We start from the raw sequence: 25,570 nt of genomic DNA, 5'->3' as shown, positions 1-25,570 counted from the left end.
AGGAAGATGCTTGAAGGTAACTTAATTCAGTTGGGCATGTCTAGATTTCCAATTGTTAGCCACAAACATTCTATATGATATTAACCCACAAAAAAAAAAAACCATTCTCTATGATAAGCTAAAGCTATAACTAATGAAATTTAAAATCCATATTTATATATGCATATATGACTATATGAGCATACAAAGGCAAGCTCTGGCTCCTCCTTATGTATCTGTTGCGTGTGAAAACCTCCGGCGCCCGGTTCGCCCACGGATGAGCTTGCAAAAAATTGAGTGAGCTCAAGAAAGCCGGTGTAGCTCCGGCCTAGGAATCTCCGACGCTCAAGTCAGGTCTCCAGTGCAACAGCGTAACAGCTTAGTCAAAAGTGAGATGAGCAATAGAACTCCATACCTGAGTATTTATAGAGAGAGGTGAGGCGGTTGGCAGAGTCCTAGTATGATAGGAGTTCTTCTCTTGGAAGGCTCTTCCATGTAGAGTGGAGTGGAGTGGAGAGACATTTACGGGGTCGGATTCTCGTTAAGGTAAGAATCCATGTAAAGTGTGATTCCGTATTGTGCTGGGATTGTGGATCGACCCTTATCTCGCGATTCTCGGGTCGTGCTGACGTGACCCCGTGATCTCCGGTGGGGGCGTTATGGTGGCCTCTGTGGAGAGCTCGGCCTCAGAGATCGGCCTCGGCCTATGTGACCTAAGGGTCATCATAAGTTGTGTGTGGGCTCGGCCGCACTATGATGCTCCAATCGCGGCCGACTTGCGTAGGGTCGGACCAAGGGGTTGGCGGGCGTGCAGCTCGGTCGTGAAGGGGAGATCTCTGGGTCAGCATTGATCTGTCATTGTGTCGTGCACTCAATGCTCGGTTGAGTTCTCGGTGAGGTATGTGCTAGGCTGGGTGCTCGACCCCCGAGTGGCAGAGTATCAAATCTAGCGATGACCGGGTCAGCCCTGCTCCGCACAGCTCGGTTCGATTCATAGATTGTCCTCGGCTCGACCATGTGTCAGCCTCTGATTGGTGAGTGATTTATGCCTTATAAGTGTCTAAGAATATATTTAGTGATACGAAACGCCATCATCCATGGTGGCATGTAGACGCACCCATTAACTTTTGCTATCACATCAAATTTTGGAAACATAATTGTGAACACTCATCACTACAACAAAAGCAGGCAAAGACCATACTTTTTGCTGAACCTCTTTTTACTGCCGCTAAAGGTACCTTTTCGTGGAGGTAATTTATTCCCGCCGCTAAAGGTAGTCTTTCGTGGCGGTAATTTATTCTCGATGCTAAAGTGTCTACGCCCCCCTTATGCTTTTCTTTTCTTTTTTTGCCCTTTCTTTTAAATTCACGCATTAAGAAATAAAGAATGCACGAACTACATATCCTTCCCCCATCCCCCAAAAAATGGATGGAAGACTCCATTGTGTATCCTATATGTTAAGTATCATTCTCTCATAGGAACACTCCCCTCAGAAAAGGCATAGACTACAAAAGGGATCATTCATTAGTTTATTTTTGTTTGTCAAGAGAATGGAAGAAAAGAGAAAAGTATAATTGAAGGAAGAAAAAAAAAAGGGGGAAATTTTTCTCAGAATATTTTGATGGAATAGTGAATTTTTAAAAAGGAATAAAATATTCTTGCATTTAAAATCTACTTATTCTTATAGTATTTTAGACAAAATTTCAAGGAGTTGAAAGGACAATTTCAGAGTTCTGGGATAGAATCTTTTTCCCTCTCTTTTCAAATAAATAAATATTGTTTTCCTCACAAAGAGTTTTTGGGATCAGATCGCTGGTTTCAGATTTGAGGGGCCGATTCTAGTATTTTTTGGACCAATTTTGATCCGATCCGATCAGGATAAAAAATGGTAGGGACCTATTCGAATCCTAATTGAGCAGCAGCCATGTACCCTAAATTCATGGATTTTTTTTTTATCAATTATTTCATGAGAATTTTTATGTTTTTAGTTATTCCATAATACAACTCATGATGCATTTGGTTTAGAACACATTGGGTTAGACTGGGGTTAAAAGATGATGGGCCTGGTCTTAACAATCAAGCCAAGTTCTTTAGTCCAATGGGCTTATTATATTTCAAGATAAGTTCATTTTGGGTATAGCGTGGGCTTTATTTATGGCTCTTGGTTCAGTGAGAGAAGCTTCATATATGCTCAAATAAATCCTAGTAAGATATAATCCATTCTCAAAATCATTTCTTTTTCCTTATTCCTTGTGGGTATATAGTATTTGGCAACAGTGATCAGACTTTGATTAGTTTAAATCAATTTATTTGAGAAATCATTGGCAGGTGGAATTGTTTCAATAATAGTTCACATATGATTCGAGAAAAATTGATGGTTAATGCATAAATGGGGTCTTGGGGTGGATTAGTACATTAGTTAGGATGGATTAGTTGTTCAATTAATTATTTAGTTATAGAGAAATTATATTTAGTAATGTGTCTTGAGGTAGTGGGAGTAGTTATGCAATGCTAATGGAAGTACGGGAAAGACTTGTAATATGAATGTGAAGTTTTGTAATGGTTGATACCTCAGCCTATTTAATAGCAATATGGAAAGGAATAAAGAAGATTTTGAAATCCCTAATTTATCTCTTAAGAGATCGTTACCTTAAATTTCTCTCCACCCATATTAGTGCACCTATCACATTTGTTCTAAGAATTGATTGGAACTAATAATCTCGATCTTGGGAAAAGGAAGTTTGTGAGATGAGGACATAATAAGTTATAGAGAGAGGGTTTGTTAAAAGGTGTCCTTGCCCAGAGTGTGGAGGCCAATGGAAATGTTCGTGGAAGCATTAATATGGGCAAGACTTTTCGTCTTTCATGGGGCTGAGACGATCATTTTGTGCCCCTTAGTGTCTGTGCATATCAGGCCATACTGTCTTTCAAGGGTTTTTTTCCCTAAGTTATATGAATAATCAATACAAAAATATGAAGGCATGGTTCTCTAGGATAGTCCATCCAGAATAGTTTTTTTAAACTCCCCTTATACTTGTTACGTGGCAGTTTTGTTGGGAATCAAATTATGGATTTCATTGTCAATTAGTTTGTCAGTGTACACAATGCTTATGGTGCGTGCTAGGGTTTTCCTTTCCTCTTTTTTTAAGGGGTGAGGATGGGTGTGGGCGTGGGCGTGGGCGGGGGCGAGGTGAGAATGGTTTACAACACTCTGGTTACTTGTCATTTAGTCATTGGTTAATTTTTTTGCTTCATTTGACCTCACCAAATCTCAACATAGTGCCTCAAAAAATCGTTTCAAAGTCTTTCTATTTATTTTTTTTTGGGGGGGGGGGGGGGAGAGGAGAGAGAGAACAAGGCTTATTTAAATAATCTTACTTATTCAATATAAAAAATAACTAGATCATCCATTCACATGACAAAAAAAAAACATACAATTCTAAGAACTATGGCACATTGGAGTTGAAGGTCTTTACCTCATAAATCACCCCTTCACATGATCAAAAAAGTATCTAGAAATCATTCTAGCCCTCCATCAATGTAAGAAAAGTTTTTCTTTATGGAAAAAGTCTTCCTTCACTAGAGGACTGGGAGGAATTCCGTACCACTGGTGATGGGACCATATGATGGAAAATATCTCCTCTTGGGCATCTGATGATATTGATGCTCATGGTCAAACAAATCCTCCTCTAACATGGGTGAAGGAAAATTCAATCATATGTTTATCTTCTTAATCATGTAACAAGGCAATTTTTCTTCTGCATGTTGTGTTGGAGTTGGGTTTTCTCACGTAGTGAAAAAAGTGGGTCAAATCACATGCATAAATTGTTGAAGGTTAGATATAGTTTTCACCAATTCAACCCGTGAGTCAAATCAGTCTCGTGCATAAAAAAATTCTCTCTTCACCATGGATAAAGAGAAACTCGGTCTTCTAAAAATCCAATTTCCCCATGTAAAGCTTAAAAATTCTCCACGTAAAGCTTCAATCTGTCATCAAAATATACAAGAGATATATCAAAAACTGACGGACCATGTATTGGAGATGGGTCCAAAATTTGGTGCATGATTAATTTAAGATGACGCATTCTCATCCAATGATTGGTTTGACCAAAAAAAAAAAAAACCTCCATGTGGCTCAAAAAACAGGAAAGACAACGTAGTGAAGCTCTATAAACAAGGCTCTGTGGTTTTGAAAAAACGGAATTAGATTGGTCGAAATAAGTTGTGATTGATACTTAGATTCAGACAAAATCGGCCTGGCCGATTCGATCCCCGATTCTACTTTTTAAAACCTTACTAGTGCTGAATTTTCTTTTGCATGAAAATGCAATCATAACATGTTATTACCAACACGATCCAAGCTAAATTTTTAACCACCACTTTGATCTTCTTTGCCTTCTAATTCTAAGTATAAGAAACCTGAATTCGGTGGACAAGTGTATAGCGCACTTGGTAGTATGTGGTGCATGGAAGCCCTTACTATTAGGAGGGATCTTTATCCTCTCAGGTTCTCTGCTAGGTAGGTACAGTTCGTCCGGTTCCTGTCATAGGTCCAGGCTAGCAAGCCAATTAGCACAATGGTTTCCCTCTCTATAACAAAATTTAAGGCTTATCGTCCTAAAGTTGTTTGAGATAGCCCTAATCTGTTGGACTAGGACATGGTTCACATCTCCTTTCCCAATAGAATAGAATAAAATAGGACCTATAAAAAATGGATCCGATTCCTCTCCAAGGAACTCAGCACCCAGGGCACGCCCAAAGGACATCTAAGGGTTGGGCTGTGCCGCACACATCTCGGCATAAACCTAGAGATGTGTGCAACATAGCCCGACAGCTGGATGCCCCTATGGGCCCTAGGCGTACTAGGTTCCTTGGAGAGGAGCTCAATCCAAAAATTAAAAATTAAAAAACCAAATTGAATTCTTATTGTGGGTCTATTTTGAGTGTCAGTTCACTGAACGTGCTTGGCACGCGCTTCACTCTCTTGGTATGAATGCAGATTGGTCTGGAAACAGAAAATGTCCTTGGATTGTATGATTCATGCAATGCAACTGTTATTAAAATAAATAAAAAAAAACAGAAAAGAATGCTTCCATTGGAACAATTTGTGTTTTCGAAACAAAAAGGTAACTCTGTACATTATCATTAAAGTAATCGATAGAATAATAAGCGAATTTTTTTGTTCTTTCCTTTTTCTAACCACCTGGAATTTGGAATTGGACATGAAATCTTTAGAAATTAAAATTGAGACGAAAAAGTAAATATATTTTTGAAGTCTATAATTTTTCATAATTTTTATATTTAAGGATCTTGTATTGATTTTCTATTATTTTTATAGAATTTGAGATTTAAAGAATGAATTCCGTTGATTCTATAATCACATGTGGACTGATTTCATAATGAATACAAGAGATGGGATTGACTCCCTTTGAGATAAGGAAAGAAAATAAAAGGAAAAATTATTTGGACACCCCCTAAATTATGACCATTTTACATAGATTTTCCAACTTTTTAAATAATTATTTGAACACCCCCTGTATTTTATCATTTCTTTTAAGTAGATCATATCTGTTAGTTAAGTGATGATGTCATCGGTTAAATTTTTTGTAATGCCTAAACTACCCTTAAAAGGTAGTGAAGTGACCCTTTTACCTCTTCCTCATTCTTCTTTTTCTCCTTCTTCCTGCAACTTAACGATTTCAGATTCAAACCCTAATCGATTTCAGAAAAAATTCTCTGTTCTTAAACAAATTTCTAATCAAAATAATCCAAACCCTAAATCGATTTCAGATTCAAACCCTAATAAATCTCTCCAAAATCTTCGAACAGAAAAATATTATCTACCGTGGTTTTTGCCTCAGGGAGGGAATAGCTGGGACTGATAGAACAAGAATTAGTAGTAGAAAGCTTTACACCGTAGAATTGCGATTGTGATGATTGGGAGAGAATGAAGATGATTTATGAAGTCTGAACCTGGCCTCCTTTCCCTCTCGTTGTTCTATACTTCTAGGGCAAGAGAAGATACACATGCTTCCTTTCTGGGTTTGAAGAAATCAAATTTTGGACTTTGAAATATAACGGTGTTCGCTCGAGGGATTCAAGTTTAGACTGAGGTGAATTTGAAAGATATCTCCTATATGTTATTTCCGTTCGATCTGCTATTGATGGAATATAATAGATCAAAAAGATTAATTTTTGCTGGTTTTTCATGGAATCAATGCTTACTTGCTTAAATGGAATGACTTGGGATTCCTCTGTTCATAGAGGTAAAAACCTCGATTCTCTCCTTTGAAATCTCAAATTTTGCATCTATTTTGTCATTTCTCCCTCTGGTTCCTATAACTAATATTTTTTGTTACTCTTCTCTCTGACCACTATAATCTGCCCAGAATTCCATCATATTGCTTCTCCCTAATTTCAGATATCGAAACCTTTTGCTTTCGGCTGAATTGCTCCCTAATTCAACTCCATAATTTCAGGTTTTCTTCCTTACTTCAGTTTCATGTTAATCTGCTAAAAACCAGTCCTTTAATTTTTTTGTTTTCTACTTAGCTTGGGACTTACCGCTCTGCAACTCCACCCCTACTCCCTCTAGGGTTCCACCAATTGAAAAAAAGAAGAAGAAGAAGAAGAAGAAGAGAGGGCGAGAATCCGAGAATCACTCCCATCCTGCTCCTTCAACCTCTACCAGACAGCCCATTGATTTAATATAATTTATTTCAAAAGAATATATATAGGTGTGTGTTAGCACTCTTGTAGGATTGTCTGGATGAGGCGATGAGCCAATAAAACTTTAAAGATCCATTCTCGTTATGGCAGCAGCTCCTCGAACCCCAGCCAGTGCTGAAACTAAAAGAAGGGATTGGGCATTCGCAGAAACCCTAATTTCTTCTCTCTCTCTCTCTTATCTAGGGCTTGCAACTGAAAATTACCCCTTTAAAACAAATCCGATTTTATTTGTTTTCTTTGCTTACTGTGGCAAATTTCCCCGATATGATTTTTGATTCTTCAAATCCTTATTGGTAATTGATAGGTAATAGGGGAAGGAATAATTCAAGGAATCTGAATAGGATTGACGGAATCGCATTTTCTAATTCCCCGATTCGAATCCCCTTTTATTGCATCGGCCAATTCAATCCTATTAATCTGAAAAATGCATTACCAAAACATGTGTAACTCATGAAATAGATCCATCTAAATTAAAGACCGACCTGCCCCCTAGCTAGCGCAAATATTGCCCCCATGTGTCTAGGCTCTACCTGCGCTGTGGCACAGAAAACATTGATCTTTTTTTTATTTATATATTTTTAATTGATACCTAAGCTGATCCGTAATGGGTCGATTGGGAGTAATTGGCCTATTTGAATTGGAATTAGTTACTCTTGAACCATATGGAGCGGCAATGAAATTCCTCAAATGAAAAAATACATGTGATTTGCCTTCTTTCTTTCTTTTCTTTTTTTGGGGGAGGGGGGAGGGGGGGGGGAAGAGATTTGCCATTTGAAATAGTGGTATTCGTATACTCATACATTCTTATGGGATGGGTTGGGTCAAATCATAGTTAATCAAAACTAGGATTTTAGAGAAAAAGAACTCTTTTCGGGAGTGTGGCTTATGCCAGCACTCTCCCAGGAGTGATGAGTCTATCTCTCTCCTACTTATTTGAAAAGACACTTCTGCCCCCTTATTTTGAGGAGAGAGGTAGACACATGAGAATGCTAGAATAGACAACACTCCTAGACAAAAAACTACTTCCCAAAAAAAAAATTTATGTGGCATGATATTTTTAAAATGATTTAGAATTTGAATAGGATAATAAAAAAGGTGCACAAATATTTTTTGAAGGGGAAAAAAATTTGAAAACGAATGGTATGTATTTTAAATGTTTAAATTTGAAAAATATGAGATTAAAAAATGACACTATAAACATATAAATTGTGCAATCAATTAATGACTAGTTAAATATTAATATTTTATACATAGATTATAAGTCAATATGATAATAGAGATATCTTATCCTTATTGATCTTCTTGTGTGTGCTCTCATTGGCCCCACATTGGTGTAGGAGCTATGCTACCGGGTAGTGATCTCTTACCTATAATATTAAATCAATTTTTTCTATTAAATGCAATTTTTCATTCCAAAAATCATAATTAAATTATTTTTTTTGGGAGGGGGATTTTTTTCGTATTTTTTCAGAAACAATGTGAGAAAAAAGAAAAAAAAAAGGGGCAAAAAACTGCTTTTGGAATTAATTTTAAGAAAGTAATGGCTAGATGTGTACCTTTATATGTTGTTGATGTAGCCAAGCAGAAAAAAAAATCCTCTCCAATTCCCTAAAAGTGCAATGTGGTTTAGTTCGGGGCTAAGAGCTCTACACCTGACAGACATAACATCCAATGGTGCTGAGCTCAAGAAGAAAAGAAAAAAAAAAAAAAAAAAACTGACTCAATCAATCTCGAACTATTAGATGTCACGTCTAACAGGTGTCAACCGCTCAACCTTGAACGTCAAGAAGAAAAGAAAAAAAAATAAAACTGACTCAATCAACCTTGAACTATTAGATGTCCCACCTATCAGGTGTCAATCAGCCACTATATTGCCTTGACGATAAGTATGTACAATAGTAACTGATTCAAAAGCTAAGATAAGATATCGACAATCCTCAATAACCAATTTGGTTTTCCTCCAACCGTGTCGAAAGTTGGAGGGTCCAACCGCCAACGGCTCCAACCCATCAAAATAAGAGGGGGGGTTTTGATCATTTCACAGCTGGGACCTAAGTGAGCTCCCTATTTTTGCTGGGTTGGACCCTCCAGCTCCCACCATGGCTGGAGGAGAGCCAGATCCGTCAATAACAGCTTCTCAATGTGCAACTAAGGTTCAGGATTGCACAAAAGGTCTACCACCACCACCACCACCAGAGAAACACTTTCCATGATTATCTTTTGCCGATGTGGTTGATGAGCAATAAAAAGAGCGTCTGGAGCAACAAGTGTTTCTGCCACAACCGCACTCGGAGTTCAAAGAATAATTGGAGAGGATCTTAATCCCTAAAAACAAACTCTTTTTGCAGAAAGAGTTGCTGGAGGGACTGAGTAAGGGTGGGGTGAGGTGAGGTGGGGGTGGGACTGAGGGTGAGGTGATCTCTCCCAGGTTGAGTCAGGTCAGGTCCTCACGTGTACCTAACAATTGTTACCAATGCATGTTAAAGTGGTGTTTTAATATGTATATATTAGAATAGAAAATATGAATTATTGGGTGACCCTAACAAAAAAGTGGGTTTCCGAGTCATCCTTTTAACTTCAGATCCTTCCGCTTGTCAAATCGGAATGCCACTTGGCACCTTCTTTTTAAGAGTTTCTGAAAAGGAATCATCGTTAAGCCCTCCTATTCTCCTCTTAATTACATGTTTTTTTAGAGAGAGAGAGAGAGAGAGGGCAAGGAGCCAAGGAGGTTACATATCACAACTCCAATGACATTAAATAAAAATGCCCTCTTCCTCCTCCTCCTCCTCTCTTCATCCCCTCAATCTACAAAACCAAACAGGAAGAGAGCGAGAGAAAGAGGGGCTTAATAACCATGGTTGGTGCTACGCATGCTTTCTCCTTCGTTCCTTCCCCATCTTACAGATCACTTGAATCTTCTTCAGGCATGTTAATTTCTTTTCCTCTCTATAAATTCTTCCTTTTAGTTTTGTTTTGTTTTTGATTTTATTGTTTTCCAGAATGGGTTTGTCTTTGCAGGTAAATGGGTTTTCATTTCTGATGCTTTTCCCTTTTGTTTCTTTCAAAACTTTTAGGTGGGCTGGAGGAGATGAGATACAGAACTAGCCATGGAAGAGGTAAATCGTCTTCTTAATCTTTCTTCATATTTTCGTGCTTACATAAGTTCGGATTCTTGTTCTTCTGGTTCTCAATTTCTCAATCAGAAGGCTAATTTTTTTTTCCCGAGTGAAAGCAAAGATTGGTTTTCTCTATCATGCGCCTGTCGGCATTGTTAAGTGACAAAGCCCTTAGGCCCACCGAATCTTTGTTTTGTATCGATGCCCATTACACAGAGGGATGCAAAATGACTTCCTCACCCCCATGAAATGCGGAAATCCCATCTCTGTTGATGCATGCTTCCGTGCACACACCCATTTCCCATTTCAGGGAACCCTCTCCCTAAGGGGAAAAGAGCAGTAGCGTGTTGATGCCCCTGCGTGTGTTCTCATGGCCGCCCACATTGGTGCAGACACTACATGGCTAGATAGTGAAGCGATCTCTTGCCCTAAAAACAATTGTCTATTTGGTTTTGGTTTTGAACTTCTAATATGTTTAAAATAATAATCAGTAAAGAAGACAGAACCGATTACGGACTGAAACCGAACCAATAAGGACTTTTCCAGTTTCGTCTTCATTTCAGGTTGGACTCGGGTTCGGTTCGGTTCGGTTTGTGATATCGGTTTCAATTTAGTTCGGTTTGAAAACCGGGTATAGACTGGTTTTTTGTAGGGATTAGGTAGGGTTTTTAGTAGGGATGTAAATGGATCGGATTTGGATCGGATACAGATCGGATGTGATTGGAGCCGGATAGTCCCTGGCCGAATACGGATGCTTCTAAATGGATTCGGATGCGGATTAGATTCGGATTTTTGACCATCTGTTTACATCTCTGCCTTGTGTAACCCGGACCTTCCTCCACCTAGCGGCTACAATTCACTCTCAATCCATATCTCTTAGATCATGATTCTCTTTTCATCATATTCTAGAACCTGTTGAATCTTCAAAAACCCTCAAAATCATTACTTACTTAATTTTTTATTATTAAGTATTCGGATTTTTTTTCTGATGGATTTTAATCGGAGTATTCGGATTATTTTCTGGATATCTCCAAACGAATACAGATGTCCCTAAACGGATACGAATGCGGATTCGGATTCGGATTTTGGTTATCCATTTACATCCCTAGTTTTTAGGGTTTAGGGGTCTGTTTCCGTTTTCGATTCGGGTTGGGTCCTATCGGTCGGGCCAATTAGTGGCACGTCGGTTTAACCCAAACCGAGCCAAAACCTAACGGTGTTCTAACCCATAAATAAATGACAAACCGATAAGACCTTGGTTCTGTTTGGATCGGGTTCGATCGGGCCGGGCCGATTTGGTTTAGATTTTGATACCCTTAACAGAAAAGATGTGACAAAAAGGTAGCATTTGAGCCCATGTCTAAAAGGGTACTCAGGTTGCCCCCCTATTTTCTACCATGTGGCATGTCAGATGGGTCTATCAGTTTAATGGCTAACTCAATTGGATAATCCACCATGTATTGCCCAATTTCCATCATTTTTCCAGTGGTCCAAAATCATCTATGTGCGGCTAACCACTTTTCTACATGTTTTTATTACAACAGTTTGGGTTTGTTTCAACAAAAAATTAACACAATATCAATTTTACTTTCCTAGAATTATGTTTTCCAAAGCTTATAAGTAGCCTGTGTTTGTATTAAGAATGGGTTGAGTACAATTCAAAACTTTGCTAGCTTCCATTCAACACAAATTAGGAATACTTCCCACTCACACAAAACTGTTCTAAGTTATGAAATGCTAGGAATTGTCAATAAAAATCCAACCTCCTTACTATATTGTTAGCTTATCTCCTGCTTTGCACTTATTTACTGATGGCCAACTTGGAGGAGACTTCATATTTGTAAACTAACATTGTCTATCTTTTGGGGTTGTCTGAAGACACCACTATTTTCTTTTCTCCCCACTCCCCCCCCCCCCCTTTTTCCCCCTCGGATGATATGTCAGCTTTGGATTTGTGTAGGTGTTAGACCATTTCAAGTACCAGTAAGTCGGATGTATAATATTTTAAATAGATACCATGCCAAACAATGGTCCAGATGTTGTTCACAAGAATTCTTAGCCATAACCTCCCTTAGAAAAACTGAGAAGGTTCCTACAAGGCAATGTAGATTATTGAAGAGATACCGCTTTCCCGCTACAATAGAGAAAGACTATATATCAAGTAACGAGGATAAACATTCGGCAAGCTTTTGGACATGGCTCTTGAAAAGATTGAATGCATTCTACCAGTTTTCTCGTCCTCATACCATAATTGGCACAGTGAGTTCCAACTCTCTCATTCTTCTCAGGACTGATTATGCTTCATTTCAGGGAGGATAATTTCTTAAAGCGACAACTCAAGTTTCTCCTTTTTGATTTGTCAGGTTGTTGGAATAACATCAGTTTCCCTCCTTCCAGTCGAAACAATGGCTGACCTATCTCTGACATTTTGGATTGGATTACTGAAGGTAAGAAGTGAAGAAGGAAAAATTTTGCAATTCATTGCTGTGGGTTTTTTGACTGGAATGAACTTTGTTATCTCAGGCTTTGATACCAGGATTATTGATGAACATTTATGTGGTGGGAGTGAATCAGTTATATGATGTTGACATTGACAAGGTATTGGCAATGCAAGTTTTTTCAAGATTGTAGAAAATTCACATCTCAATTGTGATAGTCCCTTTTAAATATGCTTTGGACTCCCAAGGCGTTCCATATTAGTTTAGTTTGTAACTCTGGTCTTATCCTGTTTGTGTGTATTAACATTTTTGTATTTTCTCAGGTCAACAAACCAAATCTTCCACTTGCTTCAGGGGAATTCTCAATGGGGACTGGAGTAGCATTGGTTGTTTTGTCTTCCTTGATGGTATTTTTTCCTTACATATGCAAGCTCAGTTGCTTAGGATGCATATCCAGAAAATTAAGGCCTAGTAAACCTCATTGTGGGCATGCAATCAGAATTTTCTCTTCTTCTAACTTTTGCCTTTTATTTTGTAGAGCTTTGCCATGGGATTCATGTTTCAGTCCCCGCCACTCATATCTGCCCTTCTCATTAGCTTTCTGCTTGGAAGTGCTTATTCCATTGAAGTAAGTTATTGACACCCCATACACTTATTTGGTTAGTTCTTATTGCTCATAGTTTTAAATAGCAGATGAGGCATGAAACCAGAAATGGATCTGCTTCGAGTTTTTCCAGCTCAAACTTGCCCATTCCAGTTATACCTGGTTGAACAGGCTGGACCCCTCCTGTTTGGAAACTATGGAAAAACTTGAGATAGAAAATAAAATGGATAAAGAAAATCTATGACTAAGAGAATTAGACTTCTCACAGAGTTAAAATTCTCATAATTTTTTCCCCTAGTTCAGATGTCATAAGGTCTTCAATAGGTTGGGTGTAGTTCAATTTGGCACCAAGAAATATTAGGTTCTTTAACAGAACTCCCTTTATCACATTAAAGTTTTATGCAGACATGAGAGAGAACTTCCTATTCTCAATGATGTTCAAAGTCCTCATGAAAGAGGTTTACCTTTGTTAGTGTAATTTATTTCTTGATTGCTCTTTTATAATTGTTCTTCTTTTTGCATCTTAAGCTTCCCTTGCTCAGATGGAAAAGAAATGCATTTCTTGCTGCAATGTGTATCTTGACTGTGAGAGCAATTGTTGTCCAACTTGCTTTCTTTATGCACATCCAGGTACTCAAAATTTTTCATTTTTCCTTCACTTCTACAGAAGATTGACATGCCACTTCCTACTTGCTGTTCAACATGTATAGTTCCACTTCATGCTATTAATTTTTTATTTTTTTTGATGAATGTGAATTTACTTCACTATTGTAAATGGGCAATCTATAAACTGTGACTGTTCAATTGACATTGGCCAATGAATTTGCAGAATTATGTATTTGGAAGGCCAGCAGTACTTACAAAGTCAGTGGTATTTGCAACAGTTTTCATGTGTTTCTTCACTGCTGTTATTGCACTGTTCAAGGTAAAATGTTCAACAACACCACATAAAACAGGTCTTATTATTATGCAATTACAGTTAAACCTTTGTTGTTAATGTTGTTGATCACAATTTTTTTTATGGTTTGAAAATGATCTTTTCGGTTATGTTTCTAAACTGAGTTCAGTTCAAGCATTCAAAACAATAGCAATAATTGAAAGTTTGATGGAGAACAGAAATGTATTTGTTTGGATGATCAGAGGGGACTTGTATGGGCCAGATAATGATTTTGATTTCTATAGTCATTCAGAACAATAGTAATCCAGTTTTCTGTTGGGATTAGGCTGAGTCTGTTGTTGTGGTTATCCAGTCTTCTATCTCATATAAGACCAATGTGTCAGAATTAAATTGTGATCTGAAAAGCTGAGAGGGAGAGAGAGTCCTTGCTCAATGTTTCTTGTTTATATAAAGTGATTTGAGAATCCAAAATCGTTAGTCCTTAAAAATGGCTCTACTTTTCTTAAGTTCATATTCTTTTGTTACTCCCTCTACTTATATGATAATAGTATGTATCTGATGTGAACAGGACATACCTGATGTGGATGGGGATAAAGATTTTGGCATTCAGTCCTATAGCGTCTGCCTAGGCCAAGAAAAAGTTAGTATAGTAATTCTACTTGACCTTCCATTAAACTTCACAGGGATCAAAACACTAGTAGCATTGGGTGTCCTTTGTCACAGGTTTTCTGGCTTTGCATCAAATTGCTGCTGCTGGCATATGGCTCTGCTGTGGTGGTTGGAGCTTCTTCAGAATTTATATATAGCAAGATTGTTATCGTAAGTAATATATATCTGCAGTGCTATATATCACCACAATACTGCACTTGGTGCTATGAAAATATGCATACACATTATACTTGTTATTGGTTGGTTGTCAGTCTTCATGATGAAATTTTGCAGGTTCTGGGCCACCTCACACTTGCTTCAATTCTTTGGTTTCGTGCCCAATCCATTGATCTTACAAATAAAGCGTCCATAACTTCCTTTTACATGTTCATTTGGAAGGTAGATGTTATCCTTCAACACAGATATATTATTATGTAAATTTTTTTATATGGTTGCTCTTCAGCTTTGTGAATGGTTGCTGTCATTTCAAGAATTATAGAGTTGTAGATTTCTCGGTCCCAAAAACTGATTTTTTAAAGCATCGTTCCTTTGCAGCTATTTTATGCGGAATACCTTCTTATCCCATTTGTTCGTTGAGAAGGCTGCTCCAGAGTTCAGATGCATAAAGAGGTAGGAGCTAATATTTTCAGCCTAACTTTAACAGTTTGTAACAAAAGTTCTATTTTCATTTTTTTTTTCTGTTAAGTGGACTTTGGATGGCTTACTACCCATTGAAGATTTTGCTGGGCTAGTGAAATTGAGGGCTAGCTCGGCCTGCTTTTGGCTGTAAATTCTGGTCATTTGGAGTATGGAGTGGCAAGAGATGCTTGGTCATTGAATTGAATTTTGAAATTTGGCTTTGTACCCAGGAGGAAAAAAAAGGGAAATACTTACCATAGAAACCTACAAGTCTTGACTTCTTAATGAATTGGCAGGATCTGCCAACAACCCTTTTAGATGTTTTATGCATACGTCATTATTGATTACTTGATATTTGGTGTTGATACTATGTATTGAGCTTCATACACAGGTCTCTTCCTGACTTGCAGAGAATTAAGATTTGATCCATCTACACTTAACAGTAGGAGGGGAGAATTTTTTTTTATATAATATCTCTTATGGGTAATCTAAGATTTACTGATCAAGAAATTAATAGTGAAATGACCTGCACGAATTCGTGGACAGGGATTGGCCAAAACTGAGCCAATAATCATCAGCTTACTGCCACCTGAAATAGATGTCTTCAACATAAATGGAACCCTTCTCATGGAAAAGCTGAGAGCCTGAGATTTCTTCAATGGCTAGTGCAGAATATCAGATTTTTAGACTATTGACATAGGTTGTTAATCAATCATTTTGTTTCTTGCTTAGCATGCACAGGCTACCTGTACAGATGTAGTTTTGTAAATTATCCAATATCTGCAAGGCTTATTGGTTGGACCTGAGAAGTTGTTACTGGGTTATGTTTGCCAATCAATGAACAAATTTGATGTTCTCTGCCCCAGGGTGCTTTACTCAGTTAATCTCGTCTTATGTTTTCCTAATCTAATTATATTAATAAAAAATTCAAACACATCCTTTATCAGAACCCAGAAGCAACACAAAAATGTTGAGATGTTGGAAGTTATAAACCTGAACTCTTCTCTATTCTACTTGTGGATGTAGGCTTTCAGTCGAAGTTTGGACCGAATTAAATATGCTCAACATGTCATATGCAGGGAAATTTAATGGAGAATTTAGGTTAGTATAGCATTTCACCTATGACTGAAGGGTACATGAGTTCCTACCAAAGTTCTGTGGGAAACCCACTTACCCACGGAATGGCTTAAGGGTGTCAAAAGTTTAGCCCGAATGGGTCAGACAGATCGAAATCAATTAGTTCTGGTCGGATCGATTTGAACCTTTATCGGTTTTAGTTTTGGGTTGGAGTTTTATGAAACCGGTAAAAATTGACACTGGACCAATATTAATCCAATAAGAAACCGGGTGGGAGGGGGGGGGGAGGAAAGGATATCAAAAATTTCCCATTGATTTCTTTTATGTATTCATGTAAAAACAAAATCGAATTGGACTGAACCGATAGTAGCTCGATTACAAACCAATAAAAATCCAGATCGAAATCGAAACTTCCTTAACGATTTGGTTTCGGGTTGACCTACTAATAGACTAAAACTGGACTGAATCGACCAATTGACACCCTTAATTTGTCATATATATCCACTTGTATAGTAGGACCGAGTTTCCTTAAGCCATAGTGAAGGGAATCCTTTGATCATGGTTTTCTGATGGGCGGATGAGGGTATCGTGCAATAGGAGAGAGAATATTATCGACTTCATCCAATAGGGGATGTTTTAAGACCCTAGGGTGTTGATCAAACTCTACACAACAGGTGAGGAAAACTTTCCCCTAATGACTATGTAGGTGGTTAGGGATAATAATCCTCTCCAATTTCCTAATAGTATGCAGTGTGGTAGGCAGCTCAGAGTGGTAGAAAATTAACGGGGAAATGATTTCTATTAGGGGTGAAATAGGGTCGGGTTGGGCCAGGTTTTTTAAAACCCTAGCCCAACCCTGAGTCCTCTTAGCACAACCCAAGCCCAATCCAGTCATAGGTGAGATATCTCAGCCCAAGCCCAACCCTGTCGGGCTTAGTCCAGCCCTAATTGAACCTGATCGGGCCGGGCTGGGCTACGTTGGCACTAATTGATCCTGCTTTTTGCTAGGGCTTGGTTGGCCCTGACTTGCCCTACTTTTTTGCCATTTAAGTTGTCCTATGTATTAAAAAAAATGAGACACCTGTGATTGGGTATTAGTTTGTTTATACTCAATTGACTAACTTTTCATTGGGTTAAAAAACTTAGTTCAATCTTAAAATTGTAAATATTTTTGTTCAATAGATTATCAACCTTTTTTTTTTTTTTTTGATAAATCAATAGATAATTAGATACTAAAAAAAATTACAAAATGTAAACAATAAATTGTAAAGTATAACCTAACACAAGGCCGGGGCAGGTTGGGCTTAACCTGAGGCCTCAACCCTGGCCAAGCCCGACCTTAACCTAGGGCCTGAAAATTTCAACCCTAAACCACCTTCAGGGTACTCACGCCCTGTTCGGGCTCAGGGCGGGCCAGGGTGGGCTCAAGCCAACAGGGCCAAACTTACACCCCTTTCTATCTTGAATTGTGGCCTACACTAGTGCTCTTTGTGTGTATCTCTCTCCTCCCATAATAAGGGGTATGGATGTCTTTGCACATGAGGAGGAGAGATATAGACACATGGGAGCACAGGCCACGCTCCTAGACGGAGTTCTTTTATCCATTTTTGTGAAACTCGTGATTTTACAAAGGTTTACTAAGCATAGTGAATAATATCAAGAGCCGACCTGCACGGCACTCGAGCTGAGTGGCTAATATATCTGATCTACGGTAGAACGTTAATAAAGTTCACGTTCTACTGTGAAATATTAATTTTATTAGAAAAGTGTTTTCACAGAAAAAAATGATCATAAATTTTTCTTCTGCTATAAAATGCCAAAATTTCTCGGCCTAGGGTTTGTTCTTTAGAGGGTTCTCTCGCTTCTGTTCCGATTTCCTCACCCTCGTCCCCGAGCTCAGCATCAGGAGTCAAGATGGTCTTTCTCTCTCTCTCTCTCTCTCTCTCGCTCTCTGTGTGCGTGTGTATGTTCCCGTGTGGTTACATGGGTTATTACAGTGTTTTACTAAGGCTTTTTTGATCTTCATTTTGATGTGCAGCCGTCGCATAAAACCTTGAAAATCAAGAAGAAGCTCGCGAAGAAGATGAGGCAGAACAGGCCCATCCCTCATTGGATCCGCATGAGGACCGATAACACCATCAGGTTCCTCTCGTTCTTTCCTATATTTTTTCTTTGCCCCCTGCATAGATTCTCTCATTTTCATATTGGTTTCCACTTTAATTGTTTTCAGGTACAATGCAAAACGTAGGCACTGGCGCCGCACAAAGCTAGGGTTTTAAGGTGTTGCGAGCTGCCCCCTTTCTGGGTCAAATTAGAGTTGTAGGTCTTGCAAGAGAATGGCAAGTTACTGTTTATTGTAATTCGTTCGTTAATTAATTGGGAACTCTAACGAGTCCCTGAACCAGATTTTGTTGCGATTGATGTTTGTCTCTTTGTTGCGGAATATTTTGAACAAGAGGGTTAGTTCAATTTTATAATGGCTTTGGAAGATTGTTTGTTTTGAATTTGCTTTCTACGTTTATGTTATTATAATGGTGCCTGAAGTATTCTCTAGTTTGTCCTCAGTGGTTGGTCTTAAAATGAAAAACAGCTCTCAGAATCCATTCTCCAAGCGATATTTTTCTAAAACAACATTAAAGGCTGCTTCTGTAGCAGAAACATAATTTTCTAGATGGAATCCTTCTCTTTGTCATTATAGATTCTATACTAAGTTTCTGTTGTACTTGTGGTTTGTTGAAATGGTGGTAAATTGTTTATGCGCATTAGAATCTGAATGTTTGGTGTTTTGGGTTTATGCCTTGATGATTTAGGTTCTCTGACACCATTAATTTTTATGGTACATCTGATCAAGGAAATTTTAGTTCCTTTGTGGTTTATGAATAAAAAATTGATACAGAACTAATGCAGAACTGATCATGGTTAATGAGTTTTGCCATTTAACTGTGGAATTATGTGAGCCGCACAGATGCTTTTATCTGGATTGTGATTTTTCCCCTTGTGTTTTTGGTTGATGCCTTGATTACATACTTGTGATATTTGGTTGTTTTGGTGTTGATTATATGTCATTGCACCATTACCATTCGATCCTTATGTACTGTGATTCCTAGGCTTAGTGAGGCTTCATTTATTATTTGACTTGCCAAGTTTTTTGCCTTACTTAAAACTCATTCATATTCCCTCGAGCTATGCTTGTGACTTCTGAATAGTATACTGTTGTTGGAATGTACAGACATGAAAGTGGAACTTTCTTTTGAATTACATGACTCCTCATTCACAGTGATGATCAGCAAGTATGCTTGTTTGTAGAAACGAGAAAGTGGTTTAGAGTGCTTTACATCATCTATTCTATGTTTCAAACTAGTTTTGTGAATGCTTTCCATTAATATAATTGTGAAGAATTGTAATTTATCATAGATCGAACAATGATACCAGTCCATTTTCATTCTTTTCTTCCTCGCTTTACCAGGAGATACTATGGAAGAATAGTAAAAATCACTTTTAGTGGTTTTAGCTTATCATCAGAGAATTAATGAAAAGAAAAAGAGCTTAACAATCCAGGTTTTTAAATCTTCTTGTAGTGATGGCGTTCTTTTAGGTGGCTTGAAACCCTTTATTTACCTGCTAGCATAGTTATCAAGGCGTCCAGGCTCCTTGGACGCCTTGGGCACCATGGCAGGCACCTTGTCGCCATGGCGGTGTTGCCTTGATTTTTTACCCTCTAAAACGCCATGGTTGCCGTCCTGCCTTGATAACTATGCCTGCCAGTGGTTGGTAGGTGCTCAATTCTTTCAACCTTTTCAATTCCTTCCAATTTGTTTGTCACAAAAACCTGACCTCTCTGAAACTGAGCTTTACATGGTTTGCTTCCAACTGAACTCCATCAATTCTTTCATGTGTTTCAATTCCTTTAAATTTGATTGACTGGTTCCAAACACTTGAGGTGCTCCTTTCTAGTTCACTGGTTGCATGCTCAACGTTAATGTTGCAGTCCCAAGGTAGCCGATGATTCATTGGAGGATTTGTGTGAATAATGGAATTGTAAGCATTACTCATTTGAAAGTTTCCCATGGTGATCATCAGCTTAAGGCACAAGACAAGGCTCCTTGTGCCCAACGGAGAGTCAGACCCGCACAAAGGCACACAACTGGGATGTGTATTCTCTATAATTGGAGATCTTCCTATTGAGAAGATCCATCGACCTGAGAGACTATTTTTTTTTTGTTTTTGGAGACTGGAGGGGTATCCGGACTAAATCCCCCCTGGGCTCGTACATGACCCCTGCGCCATGCACGAACCTGAGAGACTATTTTATTTAGCCCCTGATGCTGGTGTACCACCTACTCTTGATGATGTTGAAGGGAAAAAAGTGTAAAAGAGCTTCGCCTCATGATGAATGGGTTTTAGAATTGGAGGCTTTTCACCAATTTTCTACTGATCTTCTGGCTCTTTCTATTCCCTCCAAGAGTCATTCTGAGTCTATGAGAACTATGGTATGTGAACTGATCTCTGAATCAGAGCTTCACCGTTCTTCATTTAAGAAGAAAACCATTTGTTCTGGTGAAGGTGGCATGTATTAATTGTTGGGAGTACCCCTCTGTGGGTAACTTCTACTTTTGTACCTTCCTCTGTTCACCTTTGTATCCTTCTTCTATCTGCATTGCACTGCCCCGCTCCCAGACATGGGTATGCAAAATGAATGCCGTGCCTCCCCCCCTCCCCCCTCCCCCCTCCCCGGGGAATTTCTGCATTTCATGGTGGCATGGTGGTTATTTTGCACAAGTATCTGAGCTCACGGCCAGGACACTGCACGCTACTCCCCTTTTTTTAGTAGTCTGTCTTATTGTTGTCTTGCAGTTTCCTATCAGTTGATATGTTTGAATAGACGCACATTGTGTATGACAATATAGGTTTGCTTTATTCCTATCTGTGTGTGATTTTTTCTCGTGTGATTTACTCCCTACTTTATTGTGTTTAGTCTGTTTGGTTTCCCTAACCTTCTATGTGCTTTGGCTTTTGTTTTTGACCCTCCTTGGCTGTGTTTTAGTATTGGTTTACCGTGAGGTTTCTTTGCTTGAAAATATCAGAGGATTTTAATCTTTCGTTTCTTGTCTGATGTTGCGTCGTCATATTTCTTTCTTTCCATCCTGATCTACTTTTCTAAATGAAGTGTGTAAGAATCCTAATTTTAAATGATTACCTTGGTATATGAGACATGAAAACTATTGGGTTTATCCCATGCTCCGGTAGTAAAGGGTTGTCTAGGGGTTATGGCGTCTGCTATGCTCTGATATTAGTGCTGCTCTGTTCTTTTGTGGATCTCGATTTTATATTTTTGGTAATGAGAACTATTCATCAAGACACGAAGAATGCGTGAAATAAGATTTACAAGAATTATGATTCCACGGAGTGGAAAAAGGCCATATCCTGGGCAGAGAGTCAGCTAAACCATTAGTGTCTCTGGGAATGTAGTTGGAAGAGCAACTTAAAAAGTATGATTAAAGGTGGATATTTCCTGCACTATTGGGGTGATGGATGGGGGTATTTATATATGATGGGCTTTTGTAAAATAAGAGATGATCTCTATGCTGGCCGATTCCACCTGGAGCTGTTCAACACAATCAGCTATAGCTTGGAGAATGCTGCTTCTTATGGCCATGGCTTCATGCTGCTGCTTATAGTGATGGAGCTGAAAATTTGAGATTCTGAAACTGTTGCTGTTGGGATTCCTAAGTGGTCTCGAATTATAAAACCCAACCCTCCATTTGCATTTCCTTTCAATTGTGATGCATCAGTTTAGTTTATGGGAGCTCACAGGTAGGGGTGACCAATAATCTGTTGTGCCTTCAAATTCAGATTACCTCTTGGAGTTTGATCCCTTTGCTGTTGCTTTTGTGCATTCCTGAATTACATGGCAGAATGCTGGGCATGATTAATGACATAACTGGGGGCCGAGTAGTACCATTGAAGATGATTTCATTTCTTGATAACCAAATGTTCCATTGGACTGAAGAATACGTTGTGATAAGTTTGTCTCTTTTCAGTCTTTCCATTGGCCAGGGTTTCCCAACCCAAAATCCACTTCAAACAATCAATCTTCTGCTTCACTGGAGAGACTGTAAGACAGAGGGCTGCCAAACCATATCTCTTGCATAGCTGCAGTCTACAACATAGTAGAATATGATCAGTACTTTCTGTTGCATCGCCACATCTAGAACAATGGGGGTAGAACGGCATATACCTTTGGGCCAAAGCAGCTCCTGTTGCAATACCTCCTGCACAAGTTTCCCATAGAAAGTTTTGGATCTTCAGGAGAGTAGGGCAGAACCATATCTTCTTCCATAATTCAAAGTGGGTCACACTACCTTGTCATTCTAGATGAAGAGGCTGCCTGGTCTAGAGAAGCATCTTGCAAATTGCATCAGAGACTATAAGCAGTTTTGACACAAATCACCATTTTTGCATGCACCTCATTTCATCGAATCCTCTTGAGGAAATAAAGGCAGCTGGATTTGAAGTATTGGGGCTATCTCTTCATGATAAAAGTGGGCATTCAAGAGATTGATGCTGCACTTTCTATTCTTTTGATCGATAATATCAGCTACCCAAATCAACGGACAACTGGGAGGTTTTTTGAAAATTTAACTTTAAAATCAGAGGTGGGCTTCCAATTGTCCTCCCATATATGAATGCAATTTCATGTCTCAACTTGCCATATGAGTCCCTTTTTTAAAATCTTCCTTCCTTTAATGATACTCCGCCAAGCCCATGAAATTGGAATAAGAAAATCTGTGGATGGGTAGTATATTGACTTCATTTGTCTGGTTGTGCAATTTAGGATCTCTGAAACCTAGCTGACCTGATACTTTTGAACGACATAATTTCCTCCAAGAAATTCAATGCATTTTATTTTTCACATCTGATTCTCCCCATTAGAAATTTGCAGCTGTTGATCACAGTTTATCATGATGCCCACTTGGGGGTTTGAAATGGGCCGAAGCATATGTAGTCATAGTAAGTGCCTTCGCCTTTAAGAGTATCTCCTTTCCTACTTGAGATAGATATGGTGTTTCCAATTTTGAAGCATATTAAGTGATTTATCATTGATATCATGAAAAACTTGATAGCCCAAAATCGGATGGTAACCCAAGGTATTTTCGCTACTGAAAATGCTTGGGCGGTTAGATTGTCGACAACCCCCTCTTCAACTACAACGAAAACTGGTCCATTGTAAGGAAGTTTTCATGAGTATAAGGTTATGAATAGGTGAATTGATTATCCATTGACTTCAATATTAGTGAGCAAATTTCTGGTTGCAAGGGGAATTGTTACAAATCAATAAGTATGAGCTTATGACAAAAATGAAAATTGATTGGTAACCATGCTTCTTCCATAGATCTCCTTGTTTATTATACACAATTAGTTGGTTGTAAAATAAATGATTTGATAGTAGGGTTCATTTTATGATTTCAATATTGATAATCTTCTCAGTGACTATTCATTGATTTCAATTTTAATTGTCTTCCCCTTACAATTAATGATAAATAATTATATGATTTGTAATAATGATTTCGCGACAACCAGAAATTTGCTCACTAATATTGAAATCAATGGATAATCAATTCACCTATTCATAACCTTATTATACTCAATAAAATCTTCTTTGCAATGGACCAGCTTTCGTTGTAGCTGAAGGGGGGAGGGTTGTCGACAATCTAACCGCCCAAGCATTGGTGCTGGAACCACATTGATTCAAAGCGGAGTGGCTTCATACCCCTTGTTCGGCCACCGTTAGGTAATATGTTGTTGTTCACAAGACTTTAACACCGAACCTGTAGAAGTAAGAATCAATCTCCACTCAATGGTTTGATGGAGAAGAACGCAACAGAATCCTCCATCAAATAATGGTAACACCCAATACTTGGGGAAAAGGAAACAAAGAAGTGTCTGCAATTTTGGGTGAGCTCTCTCTTCGTAAAATCGATATGAGCAATGTTAAGACCATTTTTTCTCTCCTCCTTACACTATGCATAATCTAACTAAATTCTTTTCCTTCTTTGGATTCATGTGTCAAGTGGTGTGATCCTATTGGATCCTACACCAAGGCAGCTTTCAAAATCTTACTCAAAAAGTTAATTAACCATAATTACCAATAAGGAAACCTTAATCACCATAAAATTAATATAGAGAGAACATATTATGTGTGATTTACCCTTAAAAGATCAGAGAAAGAGAAATTAGCAGACTTGAGAGCTCTGGGTGTTGTTTTGAAAGGGCATGGCCACATGGAACACGAAATCACATCCCTTGATGGAGCAGAAGCTGAGGTGATGAGAAATTCCTTCGAAGGAGGAGTGAAGTTAAACGACAAAGGGAGATTTGGGTTTGACGGTTTATGAGGAACTGAATCAATCATATTTGGGAATTGAATAGGCATTAGGAAAGATGATGGATTTTTCTGTCATTTTCTCTAATAAATTTAATATTTAAGCTTCGAAAATACGAACTAAGGCTTTGCAATTAGCAAGGGACGACAAGTGATGGCTGGGAGTGGGAGAGATGGGTAAATTTGGAGTATGACTAAACAAATAAGGCACCCCAAACGTCCCTATAAAAAGAGTTGATACCTCACAAAGATTGGGCACCTCAAGTGTATTTTACTCTAAGAAGAATAATGAAAATTAGGTGTTTATTGGTCCGGTTCATTTTTTTGGTCGATTCAATCAGTTTCGGTTTTATATCGGTTTCCAAAATCCCAAATTCAATACCACGTAATAAGAGTTTGATTTATGTTTGATCCAGTTTTTATCAATCATTTCGATGGATCTAACTAGTTTGGGTTGGATTTTGACTAAGGATGTAAACGGATCGAATTTGGATAATATCCTATTAGTTTTCAGACGGATTCAGACAATATCCTATTCATTGACATCTTTACCATTTTGTTGATGAGGGTTAGGGTTGAGACTTGAGAGTTCAACAACCATCCTATCTAACTAAGATTTTCTTACGTATTCTATTTTGATGTTATCTTGTATTTATTTTAATAGATATATAAATTCATGTATGACAATACATAAAACAATATATATAAACCAATAGAAAATCTAGGAAAAGAATAATATTATCTTAACTTTTAAAATTATAAAAATAAAAATAAAAACTTAATCGGATAAACTAATACACAGATATATTTCAAACATTTTATTACAGTCAAATTGCTAAACGAATCGAATAATAATCGATCGGATAGGGGATTATTATATTTGTATCTGATTAGTATTCGGACGGATTCAGATCTCCTAAACAGATATTCAAATATAGATTTTCGAATATCCGTTGACATCCTTAATTTTGACACACCTACTTGCATCTAATTAAGGATCAAGTTTCTCTTCACCCATGTAGTGGAGAGCGTCTCTATCTACATAAAAAAGTGCATATT

At 38.1% G+C, this 25,570-nt stretch overlaps 2 protein-coding genes across 3 annotated transcripts; both read left to right on the top strand.

The window, feature by feature from the left end:
• Nucleotides 1-9,786: 9,786 nt before the first annotated feature.
• On the top strand, nucleotides 9,787-15,705 carry LOC122649845 (probable homogentisate phytyltransferase 1, chloroplastic). 2 transcript variants are annotated; one of them, XM_043843095.1, is made up of 13 exons: nucleotides 9,787-9,824; nucleotides 11,785-12,083; nucleotides 12,188-12,271; nucleotides 12,348-12,422; nucleotides 12,586-12,669; nucleotides 12,801-12,890; nucleotides 13,395-13,496; nucleotides 13,696-13,791; nucleotides 14,333-14,404; nucleotides 14,488-14,583; nucleotides 14,707-14,811; nucleotides 14,968-15,042; nucleotides 15,598-15,705. In XM_043843095.1, the coding sequence occupies exons 1-12, from the start codon at nucleotides 9,797-9,799 to the stop codon at nucleotides 15,007-15,009; spliced, it is 1,173 nt and encodes a 390-aa protein (XP_043699030.1). In that variant the 5' UTR covers nucleotides 9,787-9,796; the 3' UTR covers nucleotides 15,010-15,042; nucleotides 15,598-15,705. The 2 variants fall into 2 exon arrangements, with proteins under 2 accessions (XP_043699030.1, XP_043699029.1); XM_043843094.1 differs by lacking the exon at nucleotides 15,598-15,705 and adding an exon at nucleotides 15,144-15,248.
• A 2,213-nt stretch (nucleotides 15,706-17,918) lies between these two features.
• Nucleotides 17,919-18,632, top strand: LOC122652052 (60S ribosomal protein L39). The gene is made up of 3 exons (XM_043845705.1): nucleotides 17,919-18,045; nucleotides 18,167-18,270; nucleotides 18,359-18,632. Exons 1-3 carry the CDS (start codon nucleotides 18,043-18,045, stop codon nucleotides 18,405-18,407), a joined length of 156 nt encoding a protein of 51 aa, XP_043701640.1. The 5' UTR covers nucleotides 17,919-18,042; the 3' UTR covers nucleotides 18,408-18,632.
• Nucleotides 18,633-25,570: the final 6,938 nt, after the last annotated feature.

Source organism: Telopea speciosissima, chromosome 2, assembly GCF_018873765.1.
Source record: "Telopea speciosissima isolate NSW1024214 ecotype Mountain lineage chromosome 2, Tspe_v1, whole genome shotgun sequence".
Taxonomy (NCBI): Eukaryota; Viridiplantae; Streptophyta; class Magnoliopsida; order Proteales; family Proteaceae; genus Telopea; species Telopea speciosissima.
The sequence above is the reverse complement of the archived record's forward strand: the minus strand, read 5'-3'. Positions and strand labels throughout refer to the sequence as shown.